Here is a 23,047-nt window from a genome sequence, read left to right as displayed (position 1 = left end):
ACATGGGTGCACTTACCTACATACAGGCAATACACACATACACATAAAATAAAAATAATAAATAAAACTTAAAAGATTTAGAAGTTAACATCTTAACTATTTGCATTGGGCTTTTCTTCACAGTTTAGAATGTTCGGTGACATGAAGTCAATAGACATGGGGAGGAGATACCTTGTAAAGTTGAACGCAGAACCTGCCATGGACAGCTCCAAAGGAGGGGCCTGTTCCTCACACCATGAGGGTACTGTTGCTCTGTCTTCAGTTGGTGCTGGCTGCTGTGACTAGTAAATTCTAACAGCAGAAGATTGGGGATAACAAACTACAGTGAATTTTTCTTTTATACTTTCAAAGCAAACTCCCAGATAGGGGTCTGGAGTGACAGCTCTGTGGCAAGAGCTGCTCTTGCCAAGGACCCAGGTTCAGTTCCCAGCACCCGCCTGGTGGTGAACAAACTCCAGTTCCAGAGGATCTGATGCCCTCTTCTGGCCTTCATGGGTATTGCACATTACAGGTGCACTTATATACATGCAGGCAAAACACTCATATACATAAAAATAAAATTTAAAAACATATATAATAGGGAAATGTTTCCTCTTTCATTTTTAATTTCTTATAAAATCTGAAGGTAAAGCTTAAGGTTGGTACCCGAAGAAAGGAAATCTCAAAGATCTGGGGAGGGGGCAGATTATTTCTAACTTGCCCAAAAAAGGAATTTTGCATTTTAAAATTTAAATAATTTTCATCAAATTGATTTATCCTTTTGGAAATTGTGATGGTTCATCTTCACTGACAACTTGACTAGATTTGAAATCACCTCACAGCCACACTTCTGGGTATTTCCAGAGAGGCAGAACTGAGGAGGGACGATGTACCCTAAATATGGGCAGCACCTCCGATGGGCTTGGATCCAGAGTTGATTGAAAAGGGAGAAATGAAAAGTCAGTGAGCACAGCAGTCACCTCACTCTGCTTCCTGACTGTGGGTACACAGTGTCAGCAGCCACCTCCTGCTCCTGCCACCATGTCTTTCCACCAGTATGGACTGTATCTCCTCAAACTATGGCCAGTGACTCTCCTCAAACTATGGCCAGTGACTGTCTCCTCAATCTATAGCCAGCGACTGTCTCATCAATCTATGGACAATGACTGTATTTCCTCAAACTATGGACAATGACTGTATCTCCTCAAACTAGCCAAGGACTGTATCTCCTCAAACTATATCCAATGACTGTATCTCTTTACACTATAGCCAGTGACTATCTCCTCAAACTATGAACCAATGACTGTATCTCCTCAAACTGTGGACCAATGACTGTATCTCCTCAAACTGTGGACCAGTGACTGTATCTCCTCAAACTGTGGACCAGTGACTGTATCTCCTCAAATTGTGGACCAGTGACTGTATCTCCTCAAATTGTGGACCAGTGACTGTATCTCCTCAAATTGTGGACCAGTGACTGTATCTCCTCAAATTGTGGACCAGTGACTGTCTCCTCAAACTGTGGGCCAATGACTGCATCTCCTCAAACTTCCTCCCATGAGTTGTTTCTTGTCAAGTATTTGCCCGCAGCAATGGAAAAGGTAGCTAACGTAGAAATGTAAATGTGCCTTGTCTGTAGTCATGCATGCCTTCTGTATTTATGTCATCTTTTCATCATCTTGCATCAGTCTGCATGTCTATTTTACATATTGAAATGGGATGGGGGAGTGAGGGTTTTTCAGTTTTGTGGAGCCTTTTTTGGCTAAGGTAAGCAATAACTTGGGGAGCTGGGATGATGGACGGTCAATGGCCACCAAAGCCACCCCAGGCCAGTGGTTTTCCTGCCTTTTTTTCTGGTGAACTTGAAGATGAATTTCATGGACGATGGGAGGGTGAATTTCAGAACAGAGTTATTACAAGTAAGAGCTTAAGAGAGAGCAAGCAAGGAGAGCTCCTGTATAGCAAGTGCAGGTCCCAGGATGGACTTGCTCTTGGGAGGTAATAAGGCTTTACCAGGTTGAGGCATGGAGGTGGTAGTCAGTCCAGTTGTCATGCCCAGGAGATGTCCATGTACCCCTCCATCTTCATATCTGGACAGGCGTTTCAGGTGTGCCTTCAAGGGTCAATGAAATACCTCATCATGCAGAGCCAGGCAGCTGTGCTCTTCAACTTGGTGTATGTCTTAGTTTGTTCTTCATTGCTGTGACAAAACACTCTGTCCACTACCAACTTGGGGAGGAGAGGGTTTATTCAGCTTACAACTCCCAGGTCGCAGTTCATCAGGGAGCCCAAGGTAGGAACTCGGCAGGAACCTGTAGGCAGGAGCTGGAGCACAGGCCATGGAGGAACACTGCTTACTGGCTTGCTCCCCTGGCCCCTGCTCAGCCTGCTTTCTTATGCAACACAGGCCCACCTGCCCAGGGGTGGCACCACCCACAGTGGGCTGGGCCCTCCCACATCACTCATCAAGAAGACGCCCCTCAGACATGGCCACAGGCCAGTCCAATAGAGGAAATTCCCCAATTGAGCCTCCCTCAGCCCAGGTGTGTGAAGTTGACACTAAAGCATCCAGCATAGTGTATAAAAGGAGAAGACGGATTAAACCATGAAACCAGAACACAAACCAGGACCACTAAACATTTTTGGCATTTCTGGTCTCCAACCAAGATAGAACTGCCACATTTCTAGTTTCTGGCCAAGGCAGAATTGTTGTCAAGGACACGGATGGAGCAAATCTGCTTGTTTTGGGGGTCTCTGCCCCTAAGCTGCCAGAACAGTTTATTTCTCCTGATCTCGTCAAAATGTCTTATTTGTCTTCTTACCTTGTCTTTTCTTGAATGATAGGTATATTGATTTTTTACCAATCAAAACTCTTGAAATATGCTATCAGCATACTTGTAGATCCCAAAATGGAAAAGACAATGAAGCTGGTATTTCTGCATCTGTAATCAAGTAGGAGTAGACACAGTGCTGGAACGAGCCTCACCGCATTCCACCTTTGGCCACAGGAAATCACTAAATCACTGCTTATACTCTGGCTGTGTCTTCAAGTCAGCGGCAGCAATACTCTCATTAATGTCCTCTATTTTGTGTCAGAACTCATTTCTGTTGAGTGAGTGGAAGCTGCCGCTAGGTCTACAAGTAGAGTAAGATGTTGGTACGTGATGGGAAGTTCATTTTAGTCATCTTATTCTGGCTGACGGATGACACTGCTCCTTTCACAGTCATCTGGCTTGGTTTGGTCAAGGAGCATTTGGTGCAGTCATGGTGTCTTACACCCGCTGGAGAAAGCAGTGAGCAGATGTCCTGAAACGTGTCACCATCTGAACGCCTGACCATTTCAGAGACTCAATTCCACAGCTTTGGAGTCAGGCCTGTACCTGGGATAGTGAAGAACAGAACAGAAGCAAATTCTGGCTACACGATTACCATGACCTGACCGCTTCTCTCTTTCACTATCCCCTTTCATCATAGGTTTTGATCATTTCTTTATTTAGGATTTGTCTCACATAGCCCAGGCTGTCCTGGTAGTGGATATTTAATGGGGGAGGTCTTTGAACTCGTGATCATCCTGCCTCAGCGTCAGGGGGACGCATGTCATGAGGCTTGGCTAGGATGGAAATTTTTTTACCAGTATATTTCCATTTTCCACTTCAAAAGTCTCTTGGAAGTTGAATAGAAAACTTGCCCTGTGGAGACTGAAGGTGCAGAGGTAGAGGTGCTGGCTGTGTATGAGGCAGTGGTTTAGAGCCCCAGTCTGAAACCAAACACAAAAGCCTTTGGTTTGCTGTTAAGATTTACTGTGATTTATTTTTAATTTAAGCAACATAGGGACATTCATATACCCTAGATTACTACTTTTTTAATGTTGGAAAAGTTGAGAAAGATACCTGTTGGAGCGTGGCTTGCATTATTTTTACTGATTCTTTGAGAATCTCATACAATGTGTTGGATCTTATTCAGATCCCCCCATCTCTCAGATAGAATCCTCTCTTCCCCTCACTTCATGTCATCTATGATTTTTTGAAGGTCTGTTGAGTCTAATTTGTGTCCCCAGACACTTTGAGATGTGGTCTGTCCCCTCGAGCTGCCTTAGCTTACCCAGCGTCATGTCCTTTGAGAAGCAGTGTGCCCCTCATCCAGCAGTCATCACTTGCCAGTAGCCCCTTGACTAGGGCTGAGGCTTCTTGCATTAAGACCAACAACGGACAGATGTGATCTCATGAAACACAACAAAGGACATCATCATTCTAGTAAAACGGCAGCCTGCAAAATGGGAAAAAAAAAAATCTTTACCAGCTTGCTATATATCCGACAGAGGCTTAGTATCTGGAATATACAAGGAACTCAAAACTAAAACATGAAAAAAAAAACAATTAAAAATTGGGCAAGGAACTAAAGAGTTCCGAAAAGTTGAAACAAATGCCTGATAAATATTTTTTAAAATATTCAACATCTTGTTAAAATTTTTTTATATATTTTTTTATGTGTATGAATGTATTGCCTGCATGTCATGTAAGTGCATGTATGTAAGTGCATGTTTGCAATGCCTGTGGAGGTCAGAAGAGGAGTGTCAGATCCCCTGGAACTGGAATTGTGGTTGTTAGTTGTCATGTGAGTGCTAGGAATCAAACCCGCATCCTCTGCAATAGCAGCCAATGCTCTTAAATGCTGAGCTATCCCTCCAGCCCCAATATTCAACATTTGTGAAGTGAAAATTAAAACTACTCTGAGATTTCATCTTACCTCAGTCAGAATGGCTACGATCCAAGAAATAAACAAGGACAAATCCTGGTGAGGATGTGGGAAAGAGAACACTTATTCACTGCTGGTGGGAGTGTAAACCTGTGCAGTCACTGTGGAGATCAGTGTGGAGGTTCTTCAGAAAGCTAGAATTAGGGCTGAGGAGATGGCTCGGCAGTTAAGAGCACTGGCTGCTCTTGTAGAGGACCCAGATTTGGTTCTTGGCACTTGTCCTTCACATCAGTTCCACGGGATCTGATGCCCTCTTCTGGCCTCTGTGCACGTTGCATGTATGGGTGCACTTGCATGTAGGCAAAACCCTCATAAACTAAAATAGATAAATTTAAAAAGGAAAAAGAAGTAGAACTGCCATGATCTAGCTGTACCACTCTTCGGCCTATTCCTAAAGGACTCTGTATCCTACTACAGGTATACTTGATCATCCATGCTAATGAGCTCTATTCCTAACAGGTAGGAAACAACCTAGATGTGTCAGCTGATGAATGGATAATGAAAATATGGTACATTTACACAATGGAATATTACTCAACTGTAAAAGATGAAATTATGAAATTTGCAGGTAAATGGATGGAACTGGGTGAAGTAACCCAGACCCAGAAAGACAGATGTTGCATGTTCTGTCTCTGTGGATGCTAGCTTTGAATCTTTAGGAAAGTCTCTTTAAATTGGAAAATCCATACAGGTTCAGAAACTAGTTAGAGGTCTTATGGGGGCTTATTGGTAAGGGAGACTTTTTAAAGTATATGAATGTTACTGCTGCATGTATATAAGTTCACTCATGTTATACAGTCTCTGTGGAGGCCAGAAGATGGCTTTGGATGCCTAGAGCTGGAGTTTCCAGTGGTTGTTAGCCACCATGTGGGTATTGGGATTCACAACCAGGATTTCTGTCAAGCAACTGTGCTCTTAACCACTGAACCATTTCTCTAGTCCCAGGAAGGGTGACTTTTTTAAAAAAATAACTATTCAGGCATAATGCCCCAACTAAGTAAAATATGCTGCCACTATGACCAAACACTGAAGTAGAAAAATACCAGCGAGTGCTTTGAAGTGGCTGTCAAACAAGTGACCTTCTCTACATGTACGTTAAAGGAACCACGGGAAGAATGGTCGGGTAGGTGCTTTACTCTGGGCCAGGACTTCTGTAGAGCAAGCTGGGGGCAGGTCTTTTCAACCCCTCTGTCTGTAGTCATTCTTGTTGCATTTGTTTGCAGAGTTTTTGTTGTTTTCTTTTTTAGAATAGGGGTTGTTGTAAAAATAGTATGTAGTTGATATGTCTTGGATTTTTTTTCCTATCTGAAATTGGTCTTTCACATACACCTTGAAAGACAACTTGGCAAGGTATAAAATCCTTGGGCCATAGCATCCGTGTCAAACACCTGCAGTTGTTGTCCTGTAGCATTTCGTCTTGCTTTGTAAAAAAATTTGAGGCAAGCTCTTTTGTCTTTTTGCCCAATCTATACAAAAATAATCGATGGTAGTTAATCTTGAAACTCCCAAATGTTCCCAGGCTGTGTCTGGTAGCACCCTCCTGCGGCCCATTTGTTTTTCTTAGAGTGGCTTACATTTTTTTGAGAGAGACAATCTTACTACATAGCCCTGGTTAGTTTCAAATTTGTGGTAACCCTTTTGTCTCTGCCTCCTAAGTGTGAGAGGCACGTTGCCCCTGTGCCCAGCTGTAGTGGTTTCCTTTACAAAACGCCTTTAATCATTTCCATTTCCATTGCTTTCCCTTCTTGGACAACATCTCAAATTGATGTTCCACACTCCTGATCCCGATTTCAGCTTCATTTCTGTTCTTTACTGACTCTGGTATTGTGTTTATTTCTGTTTCTTTCCACTATTTTGTGCTCTTGTAATACTCGGTTCCTTGTTCACTTGTTTTTTAAGCTTATGCCAATTCCCTCCTTATGGGTCTGTTCCTGCTTTCTAGCACAAACCAATCTTATATTGAAGAACAGCCTTAAAAACATTTGGTGGGCGGTTTTCTTCTGTTTCCTGTTCTAGTCTTTCCTTGAACGGTTCTTAACAGTTCCCATATTTCACTCTTTCACCTTCTATATCAATTGTATGAGGATTTCTTCAGCCTGATCTGTCCTGGGCTCATCTTGTTCCCGTTCCATTTATTCATGGACAGCTTTTCGGTATACTCTATATTCAGTGTGGTGTTACCACCATGTTTATAATTACCAGAACAAACAGGCTCACTCTTAAAGTGTAGTCTTTAAGTGTGGGCCCAAACTTGGAGGACATTTGTTCTCCCTCCTAGAGATCTCTTGGAATCGTCCACCTCCTGTGTTGATGGATCTGTCTTGCTGGAATGCTGACTCTAGACCTGTGTCCTGAGTGGAACTCCACCCATAATTTTATTCAAAAAATGGTTTCTCCAGCTTCAACTGGGGAAATACAAGCTCAGCTCCACCCTGATCTTGACAGACCATCCGGCCTTTTCATCCCCAGTTCTGGATAGCTCATTCACTTGCGGTCACGTGTCTTTCCCAGTCTCCACTGTGTGCAGTGGAGATGCGCGTGCTGGCTTTCAGAGCTTTGATATGTCAGCTCCCAAGCACACCCACATTCAGTCATTATCTTTTTGGTTGGAGTACCAAGTTGAGGTTGCCAGGGAAAGGAGATCAGGTGTCCAGGACACAAGGCACAAGAGCCTTGGTTTTTCTGAGATTAATTAAAAGTCATTAGTCCAGATTATGTGCATTTATAAAAGTCATCCCCACAGTTCAGGGAGTTCCTGGCCTTTTCGCTCCTATTTAGTTCTTTTGTCATCGTTGGAACATTTCCTCTAGGTGTCACAGAGCTATGACGAAGGGCCTCTAGGCGTCACAGAGCTATGACAAAGGACCTCTAGGTGTCACAGAGCTAACTATGACAAAGGACCTCTAGGTGTCACAGAGCTATGACAAAGGACCTCTAGGTGTCACAGAGCTAACTATGACAAAGGACCTGTGTTCCTTCTTGCTGATTTCACTGCTTTGGGAAAATACATTGATTTCTTATTAGCCTTTGTCCTGTGCTTGCCAGGTGTAAAGGCATCCTGCTGTTTCTGTAGCATTTCGTAGAGCCATCTTTCCTTAATATTTGCGACCGCTTCAGCTTCTTATTTTTAGAAAATGCCTTGAATATGTGTGGACTGATTGAACCTCTTCTCGTGAAGAGATCGTGCTCTTCTCTGCCATTTGGCTGCCATTTCCCATCGTTATTTTCTCTGAACATTTCCCATTGTGACTAAACCCAAATTTAATTTAGTTTGTGAACATTCTTCCCAAAAGGCAGACCCTTATTAGAAAGCTATAGCTTCTCATTCTAATGTGAATGTAAGACCTAAACGTAGGACAAGAAGGGATCGGTTACATGAAGTGCCACATCCGAACCACGGAGTACTGTAGTACTGTAGTATCACTTAAACTGACTTTGTTCAGACGTATGCCAAACTGCCATCCAGATTTTCCTGTGTGGCTATGGCACACATCTCGTGCTCCTTTCCTTGGCCTGCAGAGTGTGTAGACCTTAGTGACCTTGCAGCCCGTTCCTGCATTTACAGTGTCCGCCAGCTTATGTCCAAAATTTGGGACTTCCTTTTGGAAAAGAACATTCCAAAGTGAAAGAAAATGTTTTGTGGCATCATGAATGAAGTCTGTGGACTCGTGGATAACACACTTGAAGTTGTAATGCAGTTTAAGTCGTGGTTCTTAATGAGTGAGTGGAAATGAGTTTCATGTATTTTCTTACCTGTACTTACCTCATTTTCCCTAATGAATAGTTTTTAAATATTTTATTTATTATTTTTTTGTGTATGCATGTATTGCCTGCATGTAGGTAAGAGCACCTGTGCCTGTGGAGGACAGAAGAGGCTGTCTGATCCCCTGGAACTGTAGTTACGGACAGGTGTTAGCTGCCATGTGGATGCTGGGATTCGAACCGGGGTCTTCTACAAGAACAGTCAGTGTTCTTAACCGCAGAGCCATCTCTCCCACCCCTGAATATTATTTTTAACAATATTTTTATTGATTCTTTGAGCATTTCATCAAGTGTATTTCATATTTTTTAGTTTAAAACATATTGGTTGATGCTAATTTAAAAGAATATGATTTAAGTCCTACACAGTGGCATATGCTTATAATCTCATTTACTTGAGAAGCTGAGGCAGGAGGATTGGATCCCAAGTTTGAGGCTACTCTGGTGGACTTAGCAAGACCCTGTCTCAAGAATTAAGAGGGGCTGACAGTAGCCCAGCAGTAGAGCGCATGACTGACATTCTCAAGGCCCTGGATTCAACGAAGCACTGAAGAAATCACAGAATCGATTTTATCTGTTTTCCATAGTGCTAATCAGTAACACAGCAGCCCAGGCTTGGGCTCAACCTTAGATGGGTTCCAGGACAGAAAATGTGTACCATGGAGCAGTCTGTTAGCAGGCTTCTAGTCCTTCAGGGATGAACAGATGTGATGACACAGGGTTAGTTAGAATATTACTAGCAAAAAACCAAACCAAAACAAACCCAAACCAGAACCAAACTGAACCAAACCTCAGGCAGATCAATAGCACGTTCTCCGGCCCTCTGAAGGGAGAGATCATTTGGGGTAGAAGGGTGGTTACCTGGCAGAAAGGCTGATCCATATGTGCAGAGTTTTGACTGCAGCTCTTTGGGACTCTAGGATGCTGACTTTGTAGTCACCCCCAGAGGTTGATTCTTTTCTCATAACTGGACTCTGTTCCAGGCATCTTGCTTTGGATGTGGGGTCTACACACTTTGAAGCTGCCTAGCATCTTTTGCTAGTGTCTTAAGCCTTGTTAGAAAGCTGTAAAAGCGGAATTCCAAGTGTGTTGGCGCCCAGTAGCAGCAGACACACAGCTACTTAGAAGAATGCAGGCTTACCAGCCTTTGGCAAGACACCCAATCACAACCCTACTGAAGAGTGCTTTCCCCTTAGATTCTGTGTCTTTTTACTACAGCTGTTTCTTTAGAGGTGCTAAAGCAATAATTTAAGAAATGAACTTAAGGCCACCATAGGAGCATTGTTATTAGAAGGTGGCTTCGTGTACTTCTAAGAAGCTAATTAGCTACTGTGTGGCTTATCATGCTGAGAGACTGCTCTGATTCATGGGTATCTATCCATCACAACAGGGTTTTCTAATGCTGTTTGGTTATGAAATTGCTAATACTTCTGACTCGGGCCTTTGAAAGGGCTTTCAGCAACTCTTGAAAGGCAGCTTCTGCATGCAGTTTTGCTGTGTGTAGCTGGCAAGTCAGCTTGCAGCATGGCCTGTGAAGTTCACGCACTGCTGTCCCAGGTGTGGCTTCCTGGTGGTGCCTCTCAAGGCAGGCATACTAACGAGTTTTTGTTGCTGTCGCCTTATTTTGTAACAACTCAAACTTTGAACATCAGGAAATAACCAGCATGGATCTTTGTGGTCATGTTTACTCTAGTGAGCTGTTAGTAACTTGTACCACCAATTCTTCACGTTCATTTCAGATGTTTCATGTGGAATATTAAAATTTGATTCGAGGGTGCTGGGGAGATGCGTGCTTGATTAGTGCTTGCTCTGTAAGCACAAGGACCCAAATTTGAATCCCCAGCATGCATGCATGGCAGTGTGTGGGTGAAATCCCAGTGCTGGGAGGCAGAGACAGGAGAAGCCCAGGAGCTCACCGGCTGCCAGTCTAGCCAGATCAGTGAGCCTCAGGTTCACTGAGGCCCTGTCTCAAAAAAATAATCATAAGGTGGAAGGCTATAGAGAAAGACACCAGACATCAATCTCCAGCCTCCACATGTACACAGGCATCTTCACACGTGCACAGACATGAAAATACACATGCATACACCACATAACCACACAGAAGATCAAATACAGTGTGATATTTTCCTTATGAGGTTAGTGATTGAGTAAGGAAAACATCAAAATTTCCCGTATGAGTCTCTCAAACTTTATGCATCATTTATTATATACTTATTAAACATCTAACTCTTGGTTTTAGGAATCTTATACAGACATCTTTCGGTTTTATCAGGGCAGAATGTGTGTCTCAGTATACTGTTTCTACAAACAGATGTCACGTGAATAGTGACAGAAGTTCTTATTCATTTACTCGAATGCTTTTGTGGTTTATTTAAATCTGTGGCTGAGTTATACAGACAAATAATAGTGATTTAACACAAACCCTCAAGTTTGGTGGTTTTATTTATCCATCTTTCATTTCTCCAAAGTGGTAAGGCATTTTAGGGTAACTTAATAGCTGAATGTCTAGGGCTTTTCAGAAGTGGATTTCATGTTTGGAAATTCATCAATCAATATCTTACATGAGTTGTTCTTATTAATAGCAAGTCGATCAGCAGAGTTTGTGGGAACTATGTACATTGGACCGAGGTGAGTGTGGGAAACATGGTGCTCCTCCTCAGGTGCATTTAACAGTCTCACAGACTTCAATTTGTCTGACGCACAATTTTACAACTCACTGTATTTCATTCATTTTTCTTAAAAATTGGCCTAATGTTTTTAATATGAATCCTGGTGTCAGGAAGCCATGGAGCAGGCAGTAGGGATCAGGAAGTTTGTGCAAGTGAGTGTGGGCAACTGGATCAAAGATACAGTGTTTCTGAGATGTCCCCAAAGGATCATGTTCTAAGCAGAGATAGGGCCCTTGGTCTTTGAACCAAGAGGTCAAGAACATAAGCCTCTGAAGCCACTTTGATAGTTTACCCTCACCTTCTCATGTCCCCCACAGTCCCCTAAATACTGCATGTTTTTGGGCCATCCTTCTTGACGGTCTTCTCACATGACATTTCTGGGTATGACCCAACGCTGCAGTCACAATTAGGTGTGTGGTCTGACCATAGTCACCTTTTGAGTCCTAGATAGCTGTGTGACTTCCAAACTTTTTCTGGCCCAGTCTCAGTTGGAAGTTGTATTTTTAAAAAATGTTTTGTTTATTATTTTTATTTTAGGAGTATGAGTATTTTGCCTACATGCAAGCACTCCATGTCATGCAATGCCCAAGGAGGTCAGAAGAGGGCATCAGATCCCTTGGAACTGGAATTTCGGATGGTTGTTAGCCACCCTGTGGGTGCTCGGAACTGAACATGGGTCCTCTGCAAGAGCAGCCAGTGCTCTTAACTGCTGAGCCATCTCTCCAGCCCCCCTGAAGTTGTATTTAATAACTGTTGTCTAGCAGTATCTATCGAACGCCCTCTTCTGTCCTTCATGGGCACTGTATGACAAGGGTGCACTTACGTAGGCGAAGCCCTGGAGTCCATCCTCAGCATCACGAAAGGGCAGACCTGAAATCCCAGCATTCCAGGGGTGGAGGCAGAAGGGTCAGAAGTTGTGGTACAGTGAGTTTGAAGGTAGACTGGGCTACACATCAGCCCCATGGGAGTCGGATGCTGCTTTTTCCTCTTTCACACTATTCACAGGCTTCTTCTAAGTCCCAGACCCTTGCTGGTCTCTGAGCCTCTGGGTTGCTCCCCAGCTCACTGAGTAGTCTCTTCCCTCAGATGGCTGCTTTTCATCCCGCGTCTAGGCCTTTGTCTAAACTGCTGTGACTCTAAAGTCCGAGCCCAGAATCATGTTCTGATAAATGAATGTGGCTTTCTCCATCTTTATCAATGAAAATACCTCGTGCTATTTCATATTGTTTAGTCTGATGCTCTTCAAGGCAGGAGTTTCTGTCTGGCCTTTTGCAGGTCTCATCACCAGCGTTGCAGCCTCAGTGGCAGAACAAAGTGGAACCCAGGCACGGTCTTGTTCAAATCATCTGTTGATCAAATGCCTTTGCCTTGCTTCCCTCATGGCACAATGCCATCCTGTCTATTTCTGCTCATATTTGGCACATAATGCAGATTGAATTGGATCACAAAGTTGAGATGCCTCCTAACTAGAGATAATAATAAAGTGATTGTGGATGGTTTGGGCTGCATGCCGTGTGCTGTCACAGTTTTAAGTACTTTACTCTGTTCACTCGTAGATACCTCTCAACCTCTGTGAAGGAGTTTTATTTGCCCCCTTTTTAGACAAGAAATTGGAGACTTAGGTTAAATAAGTTGTACAAACTTAACCTGCTGGTAACTTGCAAACTTGGAATTGAAACCTGTGGTTCCATGAGCCTGCTGCCTTCTGTGTTGATGAGCCACTGTGGTGTGTTTTACCAGGGCCACTTTGACTTCCTACATGCCCTGTGGTGGTGTCATCTGGGACATGACTGCGTGCTCTTTGAAAGGAGAGTTAGTGAGGATTAACTTAGATCACCGGCCCATGGCAGTTTCATAGCAGTGTTCGATCAGCATGGACACTCGTTGGACAGAATTGTTTGGTTCTTTCCAGCTCTACTTAACAATGGCTCCAAAGGTTTTCTAGTTTCTTTGTCTTTTTTCTTTGCCATTACTTGCTACTTTCAAAGTCTGGTGTTCATTTTAAATCATCAAACTTTCTAAAGGCCTGAGGACATGCCTGTATTTCCTATCACCTAAAACCTGTACTTTGGGGACAAACCTGTGCAGATAGGAAGTGTGGTTCTGATTTTCCATGCTCAGTGGTCAGGTGACTTACAGCAGCTCTCCAGCTAAGAGACCGATAGATTGACGGTTCCTACCTAGACCAGTGTGGAGAGAGTAATCCAAGTCATAAACTAGTGCTTGTTTTCTGAAATTCCATTGAGGTGTTCTCATAGTAAAGGAAATAAAGAGAATGTAGCTAGTCTGTCAACATTTGTAGCAAATGTTTCTTATTTCCAAGTTAGATGGAAGTCATTTTAGGATAGTCTGTGTTGCACATCTGATTAGTGCTCAGATGGTGATGATTTAATTAGACGCCTGCTGTGTCAGCCACCATCTGCTTAGGCTGTAAAACTTCTAAAATCTCAGTGTTATCTCCATATGTTGACAGGTACAGGAGCAGAGAACACTGGTACAGCTTAACTACTTAGTGTGTTTACAACAATATAATGACTTTTCCACTGTAAAGATACGTCTTTGTATTTAACTTGTCTTACTCAAAGATGGAAAAAGCTTGAAATAGGTGTCCTGTTCAGGGATAAGCACTCTGCAGACTCTTGTTCTCTGCACGTTGGGCAGTTGCGGGTTTCTAGATGATAGAGTGCATTAAATTGCATGGGGGGTGGGGTTTACAGGGGAGGGGATCTAAGTTCCATCAAATTATATTGTATGAACATTGCAGAAATTCAATAAAATATTTTTGAAAGGATGAAAAAAACAAATTAAAATTTAATAAAAATTATAGTTGCCAAAATTCCAAACCACTGTGACGTCAGCAGGGAGTTCTGTGAAGCTCAGAACAGTGGGTAGAAAGTGGGCACTGCCCAGGTGAGGATGGAAAAGAGACCTGAGGCCCCAGGGTGCGGTCATTCAGTGTGTGGCACTGTAGTGAGGGAAAGCTATGTGTTTTAGACTAGCTATCAACAAACAAAAGTGGTTGAAGAATTGGGGGAATAGCTCAGCGGCAGGGTGCCCGGCATGCTTGAGCCTCTGGTGTCTATCCATCATGCCAAAAAAGAAAAAGTTGAGAAGCACAGGTAGTGCTGTTGCTGAGTGTGGACAGACGTTGCTGTATGCTGAATGTGGTGGGCGGCCCCCGAAACAGCCCCTGGACCCGAAGCATGGTGCCAGGCTTCTTGGGACTTCAGCACAAACCATATTTTGGCAACTGAAGATCAAGTCATTAGAAACAGTTCTACATGGGTCTGTTATGCAGTTTATTGATAGTCTATCTTAAACTAAGGATTGAGTCATATCTTCAGATTTAAAAGAGCTTTTGTAACGAACCCTGCTTATTTTTTCCCCTGGAAAAATATTAAAATGTTAAATATTAGTTTCAGACTACATAGACATACTTAGGAATGGAAAGAACCATAGGGGCGAGTGGGAGATGTGACCAGCAGGCCGGGGCCTCCCTTAAGATCATTATGGATTGGCTGGAGTGCTGAACACGAGACGCTGCATTTTTAAAATACTGTAGTGACTTCAAGACTGGAGGACTTGGAAAGACAGACCACCTCCCCCTCTGTGGTTGTTTACTTAATGGATTCAAGGTGGATGAGATGAAGATATCTTTGCTTTCTGTCTTTGTTTTGTTTTCCTTTTCTTTTGAAATCACGTGAGTGATTCTAGGAATCAATGAAATCAGATCTACTCCCATGAATTCAACATTAAACTCCATTCATGTATCATTCATTCATTTATTCATTTATATACTTTTTTGAGGAAGAGTCTCTATGTAGCCCAGGTTGTCCTCCAACTTACAACCCTCCTGCCTCAGCCACCCACATGCTGCGATTACAAGGTACCACTTCTCCCTGCTACATTAATTTTAAATAGGAAAAAAGTTAAAGCTGATAGAATCAAATGCCTTTTAGCCATAAAAATTTCTTTTGGTCTTTTTGGAGTCAAGGTTTCATGTAGCCCCAGCTGACCCCCCTGGAACTCACTGTGTAGACCAGGCTGGCCTTGATCTCACAGAGTTCTGCTTGCCTCTGCCTCCCAAGTGCTGGAACTAAAGGTGTGCACCACCACTCCTGGTTTCTGTAACCATACAGTTTTCTAGTCTGGCATCATAGACCACTTGGCCTTTTTGACGCCCTCCACTGGATGCACTTGTGCATGTGGTCATGAGTGTGCATCTGTGTCTGGCTGCCTGTGTGGTATGCATGTTTGTACACTGTCTGTGCCTGTGTGGAGGCCAGAGGTCAACCTCAGGTGTCTTCCTCTCTCTCTCCCCCGCCTTATTTTTTGAGACTGGGTCTCTCACTGAACCTGGAGCTCACTGCCTTTTCTGCCTGGCTGGCTGGCCAGGAAGCCCTTGGGTCTTCCTGTTTCTGCTGCCTGTCTCTGGGTTACAGGCATGTGAGGCTGTGCCCACCTTTCACACAGGGACTGAGAATCCACTCAGGTTCTCATGCGTGCACAGCAAGCTCTGTACTCCCTGGACCATCTGCCCAGCCCCATAATACTTTTGTCTTCTGTCTAAGGTAATCTTTTTCAGAACTGTGACTTCCTAAAGATTTTGTCTAGTATAGGCTGTTTCTGGAATTTACAGCTAGCTCTATCATGCATCCCTTGCAAATGATGTTTTCCTGTAGTTGATATAAACTAATGTTTTATTCTCTCTGTTGTCTGATTACATTTCCATATAGACTAAAAATACTTAAGCAATTAATTACATTCTTTCTAGAGAGTATTTTTGTATTTTTAGGCTGTAAGATTTAAAGCATACTTAGACCTTACTGTAGGAGATAACAGTGTTTCTGTCTATAGCTTCTAAGCAGTAGGGTGAGCTGAGCACAGTGGCCTTCACCAGTAATCCCAGCACTTGGGAGAGCAGAGGCAGGAGGGTCAGAAGTTCAAGGTCACCCTTGGCTACCCAGTGTGTCCAAGGCCAGCTACATAAGACCATTTTAAACAAATAAAGAAAATCCCAGATACCTCTTATCTTCAGTAACCCTAAATCAGTCACAAACTAAACTTCTAGGTGTTCGACAAGCTGTGTTGGATTGAGCACCAAGGCCCTGTGTACGTGTTTCTTGATCTCGCTTGAGTTTGTGGAGTGACAGCATAGCTGCTCGATCCGCTAACGTCTCACTTTTCACTTTTGACTCTAGGCATCGCTTCTATGACGGTGCCCGTGTACATCGCAGAGGTCTCTCCACCCAACCTGAGAGGTCGACTGGTCACCATCAACACCCTTTTCATCACAGGGGGACAGTTCTTTGCAAGTGTTATCGATGGAGCCTTCAGTTATCTGCAGAAAGATGGATGGAGGTTTGTAAATAGTTTTTAAAGTGAATTCAAATAAGCCACAACTTCAAGGCATGGGAAAACTCAAGAAATATTTTCAATCATTATATCTAATTTATAAGTAGGTGGCAGTCAGCAAAATGGAAAGTAGTCAAGAAACTGATATTTATTTTAATGCTAGATGAGGAACCTACTGTTAGAATTGGTATCTGCTGAGTTTTTAGTGTTGTGGTGATGTTTCTCTTACTGTGTATAACCTTTGCACTGTTTGTTTAAAGACGAATGCTGCAATAAATATGCACAGAGTTCTTGAACTATGTGAGTGATTGACAAGCTGTTTATGAACTAGAGATAGGATATCCTTTTTTGGGGTTTAAGAAGCTGTATTCTGATCTGAAAGGAACTTAGTCTTTAAAAATACAGTATTGGGCCAGGCGTGGTGGTGCACACCTTTAATCCCAGCACTCGGGAGGCAGAGGCAGGTGGATCTCTGTGAGTTCAAGGCCAGCCTGGTCTACATAGTGAGTTCCAGGACAGCTGGGGCTACAGGGAGACCCTGTTGCAAAAAGACCAAAAAAAAATACATTATTAATTATACAAAGGTGTCAATGTAAAATTAAAATATAAAACTTATTCCTTAATCATAATTTAAATCAGCATAAATGAGAGAAAATATGAGGATAAACACAAAGTAAATATTATTAAACCTGCTTGTCAAAATTTAGCTTATGTTAAACCTTACAGATGGGAACTCTGGGTTTGATTTCTCACTTTAACAGATTCATGGACATATTCTAAGAAACTTTTACATGAACGCACCAGATTCTGTAGTGCTCTATAACTTGTTTTCAAGCCATTGTTTAGTATAATAAGTACTTTTTCGGCATGTACTAGGTGAGTCCTGGGGACAGAATGTTAGTGGAAATTCCAGCTCTTGCTGGAATTTCATGGTGTTGAAGCATCAGAAGGAGGCAGTTCAGGTGATGGAGAGGGAGGGAATCAAACAGCTGTGTAAGTAGCCCCCTATGCCATGTGGCTTAGAAGACTTACATGGTGGAAAAGTTTTGTTAGAAGTCATGTGAAGAAACTTTTGAAGCCAGTGAAAGCCTGCCTTTTAAGACTCATTAAACCAAAGACAGTGGAATGAAAAACCACCATGCTGCCTTCTTCCTCAGAAGGAACCAGTCTCTGCCAGACTTAGAGGTTCTTGGAATACTGAAGTAGGGCCCTCAGTCTTTCTGTTCTAGTCTGTAGCTTTAAAGAAAGAAGAAGCTAGTAGCTATTGTTAGTTTAACCTGGTATTTTGAGTCTCTTTTAGAAGTTTAGGGGAAGTCAGTTAATACTTAAACATACGTGCTTTCTTTTTTTTTTTTTACTTTTTCTTTTTTTTTTTTAAAATTGAACTTTTGTGTCTTTCATACAGAACATCTCAATCAATCTTAATCATCTTTATAGCCCCATACCCGCTGGTACCCTTTCGTAGCCCCCAACTGGAGACCATATACTCTGTCATCACTGTTAAGGCTCACTGTGTCAAGTCAGTGTCCCCAGCCATTCCCCAGTGCACTGAGGTCCAGTCAGCCTATCTAGAGTCCCTTGTTTTAGTAAGATCAGCTCTTCCTCATCTAGCAGCAATCAGTTACCAATACTTCTTCAGATAAGATTGGGGTCTGCTGTTCATTTTCCCAGTTCTATACTGAGTTTTTGTCTGCCTGAGTTTGCCCATGCAAACTTGTGTGTGCTGACACCATTGCCACAGAATCATATGGGCAGGTTCCCAGGAGCTTGTAGGACTCTGTTTCCATATGGTCATGCACCTTCTCCCTGGCTCTTACAATCTTTCTGCCCCCTCTTCTAAGATGGTCCCTGAGCCTTGGGTGGGAGAAGTTTAATAAAGGACGATTATCCAGCAGACTCTTGATCTCTACACTCTGACCATTTGTGACCTTTTGTGTTCCTGGCCCTCTGCTGCATGAGGAGCTTCATTATTGAGAACCGAGAGATTCATTGGTGTCCTCTTTATTGTCCCTGTTCTATGTTCCGTTGTAGATGCGTCACTTAGGCCTGGGCAATTCATAGACAGTGTCCGTATGTGACCAGTTGTGATACTAATAGTCTCCAACTGATGCAAAATGATCTTCTTTGATGAGTGGTGACTGGGATATTTGTCTGTAAATATAAGGATACATATTTTTCACATAGTAAGAAATCACAGTAGTCTAATGATGTGACAGTCTTGGAGTTTTCTCTAAGATCTGTGGCCTTTCCAGCCATGTGTATTAGGTTATGTTTACAGTACCACACTTGAGTTTCCTCCCACTGAGTGGGCTTTTAGTCCAATTAGATAGCTGTTGATTGCCCATAAGATAAGAGTGCCGCTACTGCACCAATGTCCTATGTTGTGTTGGCCATTGATGTGATTATTTGGTCTTGAAGCTGGTGTTGGACTATCGATTGATATTTTCCCTTGGCACCTTTATAGTGCTCTCCAAAGCTATGAGAGCTGCCTTCAAGGGAATTGGCTTCCAGGTCAGTTCAGCTCTACTGCTCCAAATCCTCTGTCCTAAGTAGGTTCTGTCTTCAGCAACAGGGTCTTACCTTCAAGTTCTGGGAGGCCATCAAGGGCTGTGGCAATAGCCTGAGTAATTCTGGGGGTCTCTTGGACCACCCTGGCCAACAACTCAAAGGAAGGTATCTTCTGTCCAGCACTGTTTCTTGTTATGTAGTGGGAGCATAAGACAGTGAGAGAGAAAGAGAGAGAGAGAGAGAGAGAGAGAGAGAGAGAGAGAGAGAGAGGAAGAAGAAGAAGAAGACAATGAAGAGGAGGAGGAGGAGGAGGAGGAGGAGGAATAATGCCTAGCCAGTTTTAAGTACATGCATTTTTAAGAAGGCCTAAGTTATTTGTTTACATTTTGGCCAATTTTTATTAATGTGACTAATGCAGATATATATTGACGTTCATAACATTCAGTGTTTTAGCCACAGTTTTCAATTAAGGCTAATTTAAATGTTTTTTTATCAGTATTGGTTAGGATGACAAGGAAGATCATATACTAAAAACATTCATGTGTGGTACACCTGTGTACAGGTGGAAGTGTTGGGACAAGCCTTACACACCCTTTTAAAGATGAGAGATAAAATTGTACCCCTGAATCCAAATCTGTTTTCTATACTTCATCCATTACCTGCAAAACTGGGACAGATTTTTGTGGTTCATCTGGGTTTTACCCCCCCCACCACCCCCCAAAAAAGGGACCTAAAATTCTTATCTTGTGAGATTATTCTGGAAATTAAATTAGTATATGTATAATAAACACCTAAACATGCAGGCTCAGTGCTTGGCAAACGGCAGATACTTCATAAAGTAGCATAGAGTGACAGAACAAAACTCTAGAGAGGAAACATGCCCGACGTGATGCTGCTGTAGAAAGGATAAAGGCAAACACTAGAGACAGTAGAAGGATTCCTCATAGCCAGACACACCTGCTCAATTTGGAGACATTTATTTTCAATAAAGCCAAGGGGCATAGTTGTGTGCATTTTTTTTTGGTCTTTTTTCTTTTGTTTTGTTTTTTTTGAGACAGTGTCTCCTTGTCGCCCCAGCATTTTTACTACATTACTGAGGACCCCAGGGATGAAAACATATTAGTGGGAAAACTAACCTGAGCTAGTATTTCACTGAAGTAGTAATGACAAGATTACTTTGAACCCAATCCTATGTTTGCAGACTTACTAATTTTATTCCACATACATGCAAGTGTTCTTTGAAAGGTGAGTTTTCTGTTTGTTTCTTTCTCTGATTCCTGGGCTACTAGTAAGAATCCATTATCAAGAAAAGACTGAAGGTACCTTCCCATGGATTCTACATTCTGGAATTGTTAGTAATTGTACTTTACCTGTAACAGTATATAAGTTATTACTTTTATGACAGTACGGTTCAAAAATTCTAAGGAAAACATTGGTCTGAATACTTCATATATGTTTCTCATAGACTTTTTTATGTCTTAAAGGTGCTTCTACCTGATAAGAGTTTGAATATTTTAACATTTAGTATCTTCTTTTTTCATTTTTGACTTTAATTGGTCTAAAGTTCAGGTTGCTAATGTTTGACTTCAGGCTTCAAGTCCAGTGTCCCAGATTTATAGCTTTGAGGGCATTGCGTGACACGCGTGCACTTATGTACATACAGGCAATACACTCATACACCTAAAATAAAAATAATAAATACAATATTTTAAAATCTATTATTATGAGAAGCTTAATATTTGCCTAGATCTATGTTTAGAGACCTCAAACCATAAGTACTTGTGAGGCCGCTCGGTAGGGCTTGGAGCCAAATCTTCTTGCTCAGAGTGTAAGCACTCTCACCCTCCTGTTTCTGCTTCCAAGAGTTTATAATCCAAAAGCCAGAATTGTCAATAGATTGTGGTGATTGGTTGTGACAGACTGAAGGTTAAATTCATTGACAGAAAGACTTTTGAGATTAATTTTTAAAATTTATTTGTTTATGAATGTCTATATATGGGGCATACATACACCATGGGATGCATGTGGAGGTCAGAGGACAACTTCTCTTAGTTCTCTCCATATAGGACCTAGGGATTGAACTGGGGTCATGAGTCTTGGTGGCAAGCACCATTATCTGATGTTCCATATTGCAGGCCAGCTTCTTATATTTTCATGCTAATGAAAAAATGTTTTGTTCCCAGTTTTCTCAAGATTTTTATTTTCCTGCTGTTTAAGTCTTATAGGAATAAATTGTTTGCCACTGAACCACATGATACTTGGACTATCTTTATCAATAATGTTCCAAACATAGTAACAATCAGTCAGACATTCATGCAGGGCTGGTTGCTTCTGACCAAGGAGAAGTGGGAACAGGAGGAAGAGGGCTGTAGCCATCTGGGTGCAGGGTGAGGGCTGTGGGAGATGGGTCTGAGATGGCGGTGGAGAGCTTTGAATCCATTGAAAGCATTGAAAGAAGAGGACATGGCTTCTTTTCATTTTTTAAAACAGATTGTTTTTCATTGCTTTCTCTTAAATGAGTAAGTTTGGTTTTGTTTATTTGAAAGACTTATTAAAAACTTTTATTAAATTTTATTGTTTTTATTTTATGTGTATGCATGTATTGCCTGCATGTAGGTAAATGCACCTGTGTTGTGCAATGCCTGCGGAGGACAGAAGAGGCTGTCAGATCCCCTGGAACTGGAGTTATGGACAGTTGTTAGCTGCCATATGGGTGCTGGGATTCAAACCCAGGTCTTCTGCAAGAACAACCTGTGTTCTTAACTGCTGAGCAATCTCTCCAGCCCCTAGACTCATAGAAAACTATAAGAAACCTCCTTTATTAATTGGTGAGCCTTCCTTTGCCACAATTATTTATAAAATGCTAAATCAAGGTGTTCTTTGAATGTTAGTTGAAAGAAAGTTATTTGTGTATCATTTGAAATGGAATGTTATTTGAAAACCAATTCATACTCAAGAGAGTGTCCTTATAATTAATGCTAATTGGTAATTGCTGATTATATATGAAATAATAGAATATGAGACAGTTTCTGTCTTAAAAATCATTGCCATTACCATTTAAGAAAAATGAATTTGGGTCACACACATAAACACACACATATCTGTATATATTAATTAGAGGCTGCATTAGTCAGGGTTCTGTAAAGAAACAGAACTTGTAGAATGAATATTTATTAGATTAGCTCACAGGATAGTCTGCGTAGTCCAACAATGGCTGCACCACACTGGAGAGGCTGAGAATCCAGTAGTCACACAGTCCACAAGCCTGGATGTCTCAGTAGTCCCAATCTGGCTCTGAAGGCCTATTTATCAGCTTAGCTCACAGGATAGAGTCCGAGTACTCCAACAATGGCTGCACCACACTGGAGAGGCTGAGTGAGAATCCGTAGTGGCTCAGTCCACAAGCTGGATGTCTCAGTAGTCCCAATCTGGCGCTGAAGGTCTGACAAATTCCAAAAAATCAGCTAGTCTTCAGTCTACAGCAGCAAGATGAACTCACCAGCAAGACAGAAGGCAAGCAGCAAGAAGCCTGGCGTTCTCTGCCTTGGTCTTTTATACGGGCTGCCATCAGAAGGTAACACCCACATTTAGGGTGTGTCTTCTGGCTTTAGATGATCCAATCAAGAAGATCTCTTTTATTTCAGTTAATCCCAGATCCAATCAAGTTGACACCCAGGATTAGCCAGCACAGAGGCTAACAGCTTGATTACAAGTAAATGTCTGAATGCTGAAGATATCTGTGATTGTCCCATTGACAGACTCAGGACATAAGACATCATGTAGATATCTCAGTGTAACTGGAAGCATAGGTTCGAGGCAGGTGGACAGCACACAGTGAAATGATGTGCTTGAAACATAGCAGAACAAAGTGAATAATGAGGAAGACTTCAGAAGATGGAAGGACCCCCCATGCCCATGGATTGGAAGAATTAATATTGTGAAAATGACTATCCTACCAAAAGCCATTTACAGATTCAATGCAATGCCAATCAAAATCCCCATGACATTTTTCACAGAAT

General features: G+C 42.2%; 1 protein-coding gene across 1 annotated transcript in view; it reads left to right on the top strand.

Moving 5' to 3' along the window:
- Positions 1 to 23,047, top strand: part of Slc2a13 (solute carrier family 2 member 13) — a 332,552-nt gene that overhangs the window by 52,203 nt on the left and 257,302 nt on the right. The window contains exon 2 of the mRNA XM_017797293.2: positions 16,367 to 16,526. Within this exon, the coding sequence (XP_017652782.2) occupies positions 16,367 to 16,526 (160 nt within the window). The remainder of the gene's footprint in view (positions 1 to 16,366; positions 16,527 to 23,047) is intronic.

The sequence above is a fragment of the Nannospalax galili genome, unplaced genomic scaffold, assembly GCF_000622305.1.
Source record: "Nannospalax galili isolate Female #2095 unplaced genomic scaffold, S.galili_v1.0 scaffold454, whole genome shotgun sequence".
In the NCBI taxonomy this organism is placed as follows: Eukaryota; Metazoa; Chordata; class Mammalia; order Rodentia; family Spalacidae; genus Nannospalax; species Nannospalax galili.
The sequence above is the reverse complement of the archived record's forward strand: the minus strand, read 5'-3'. Positions and strand labels throughout refer to the sequence as shown.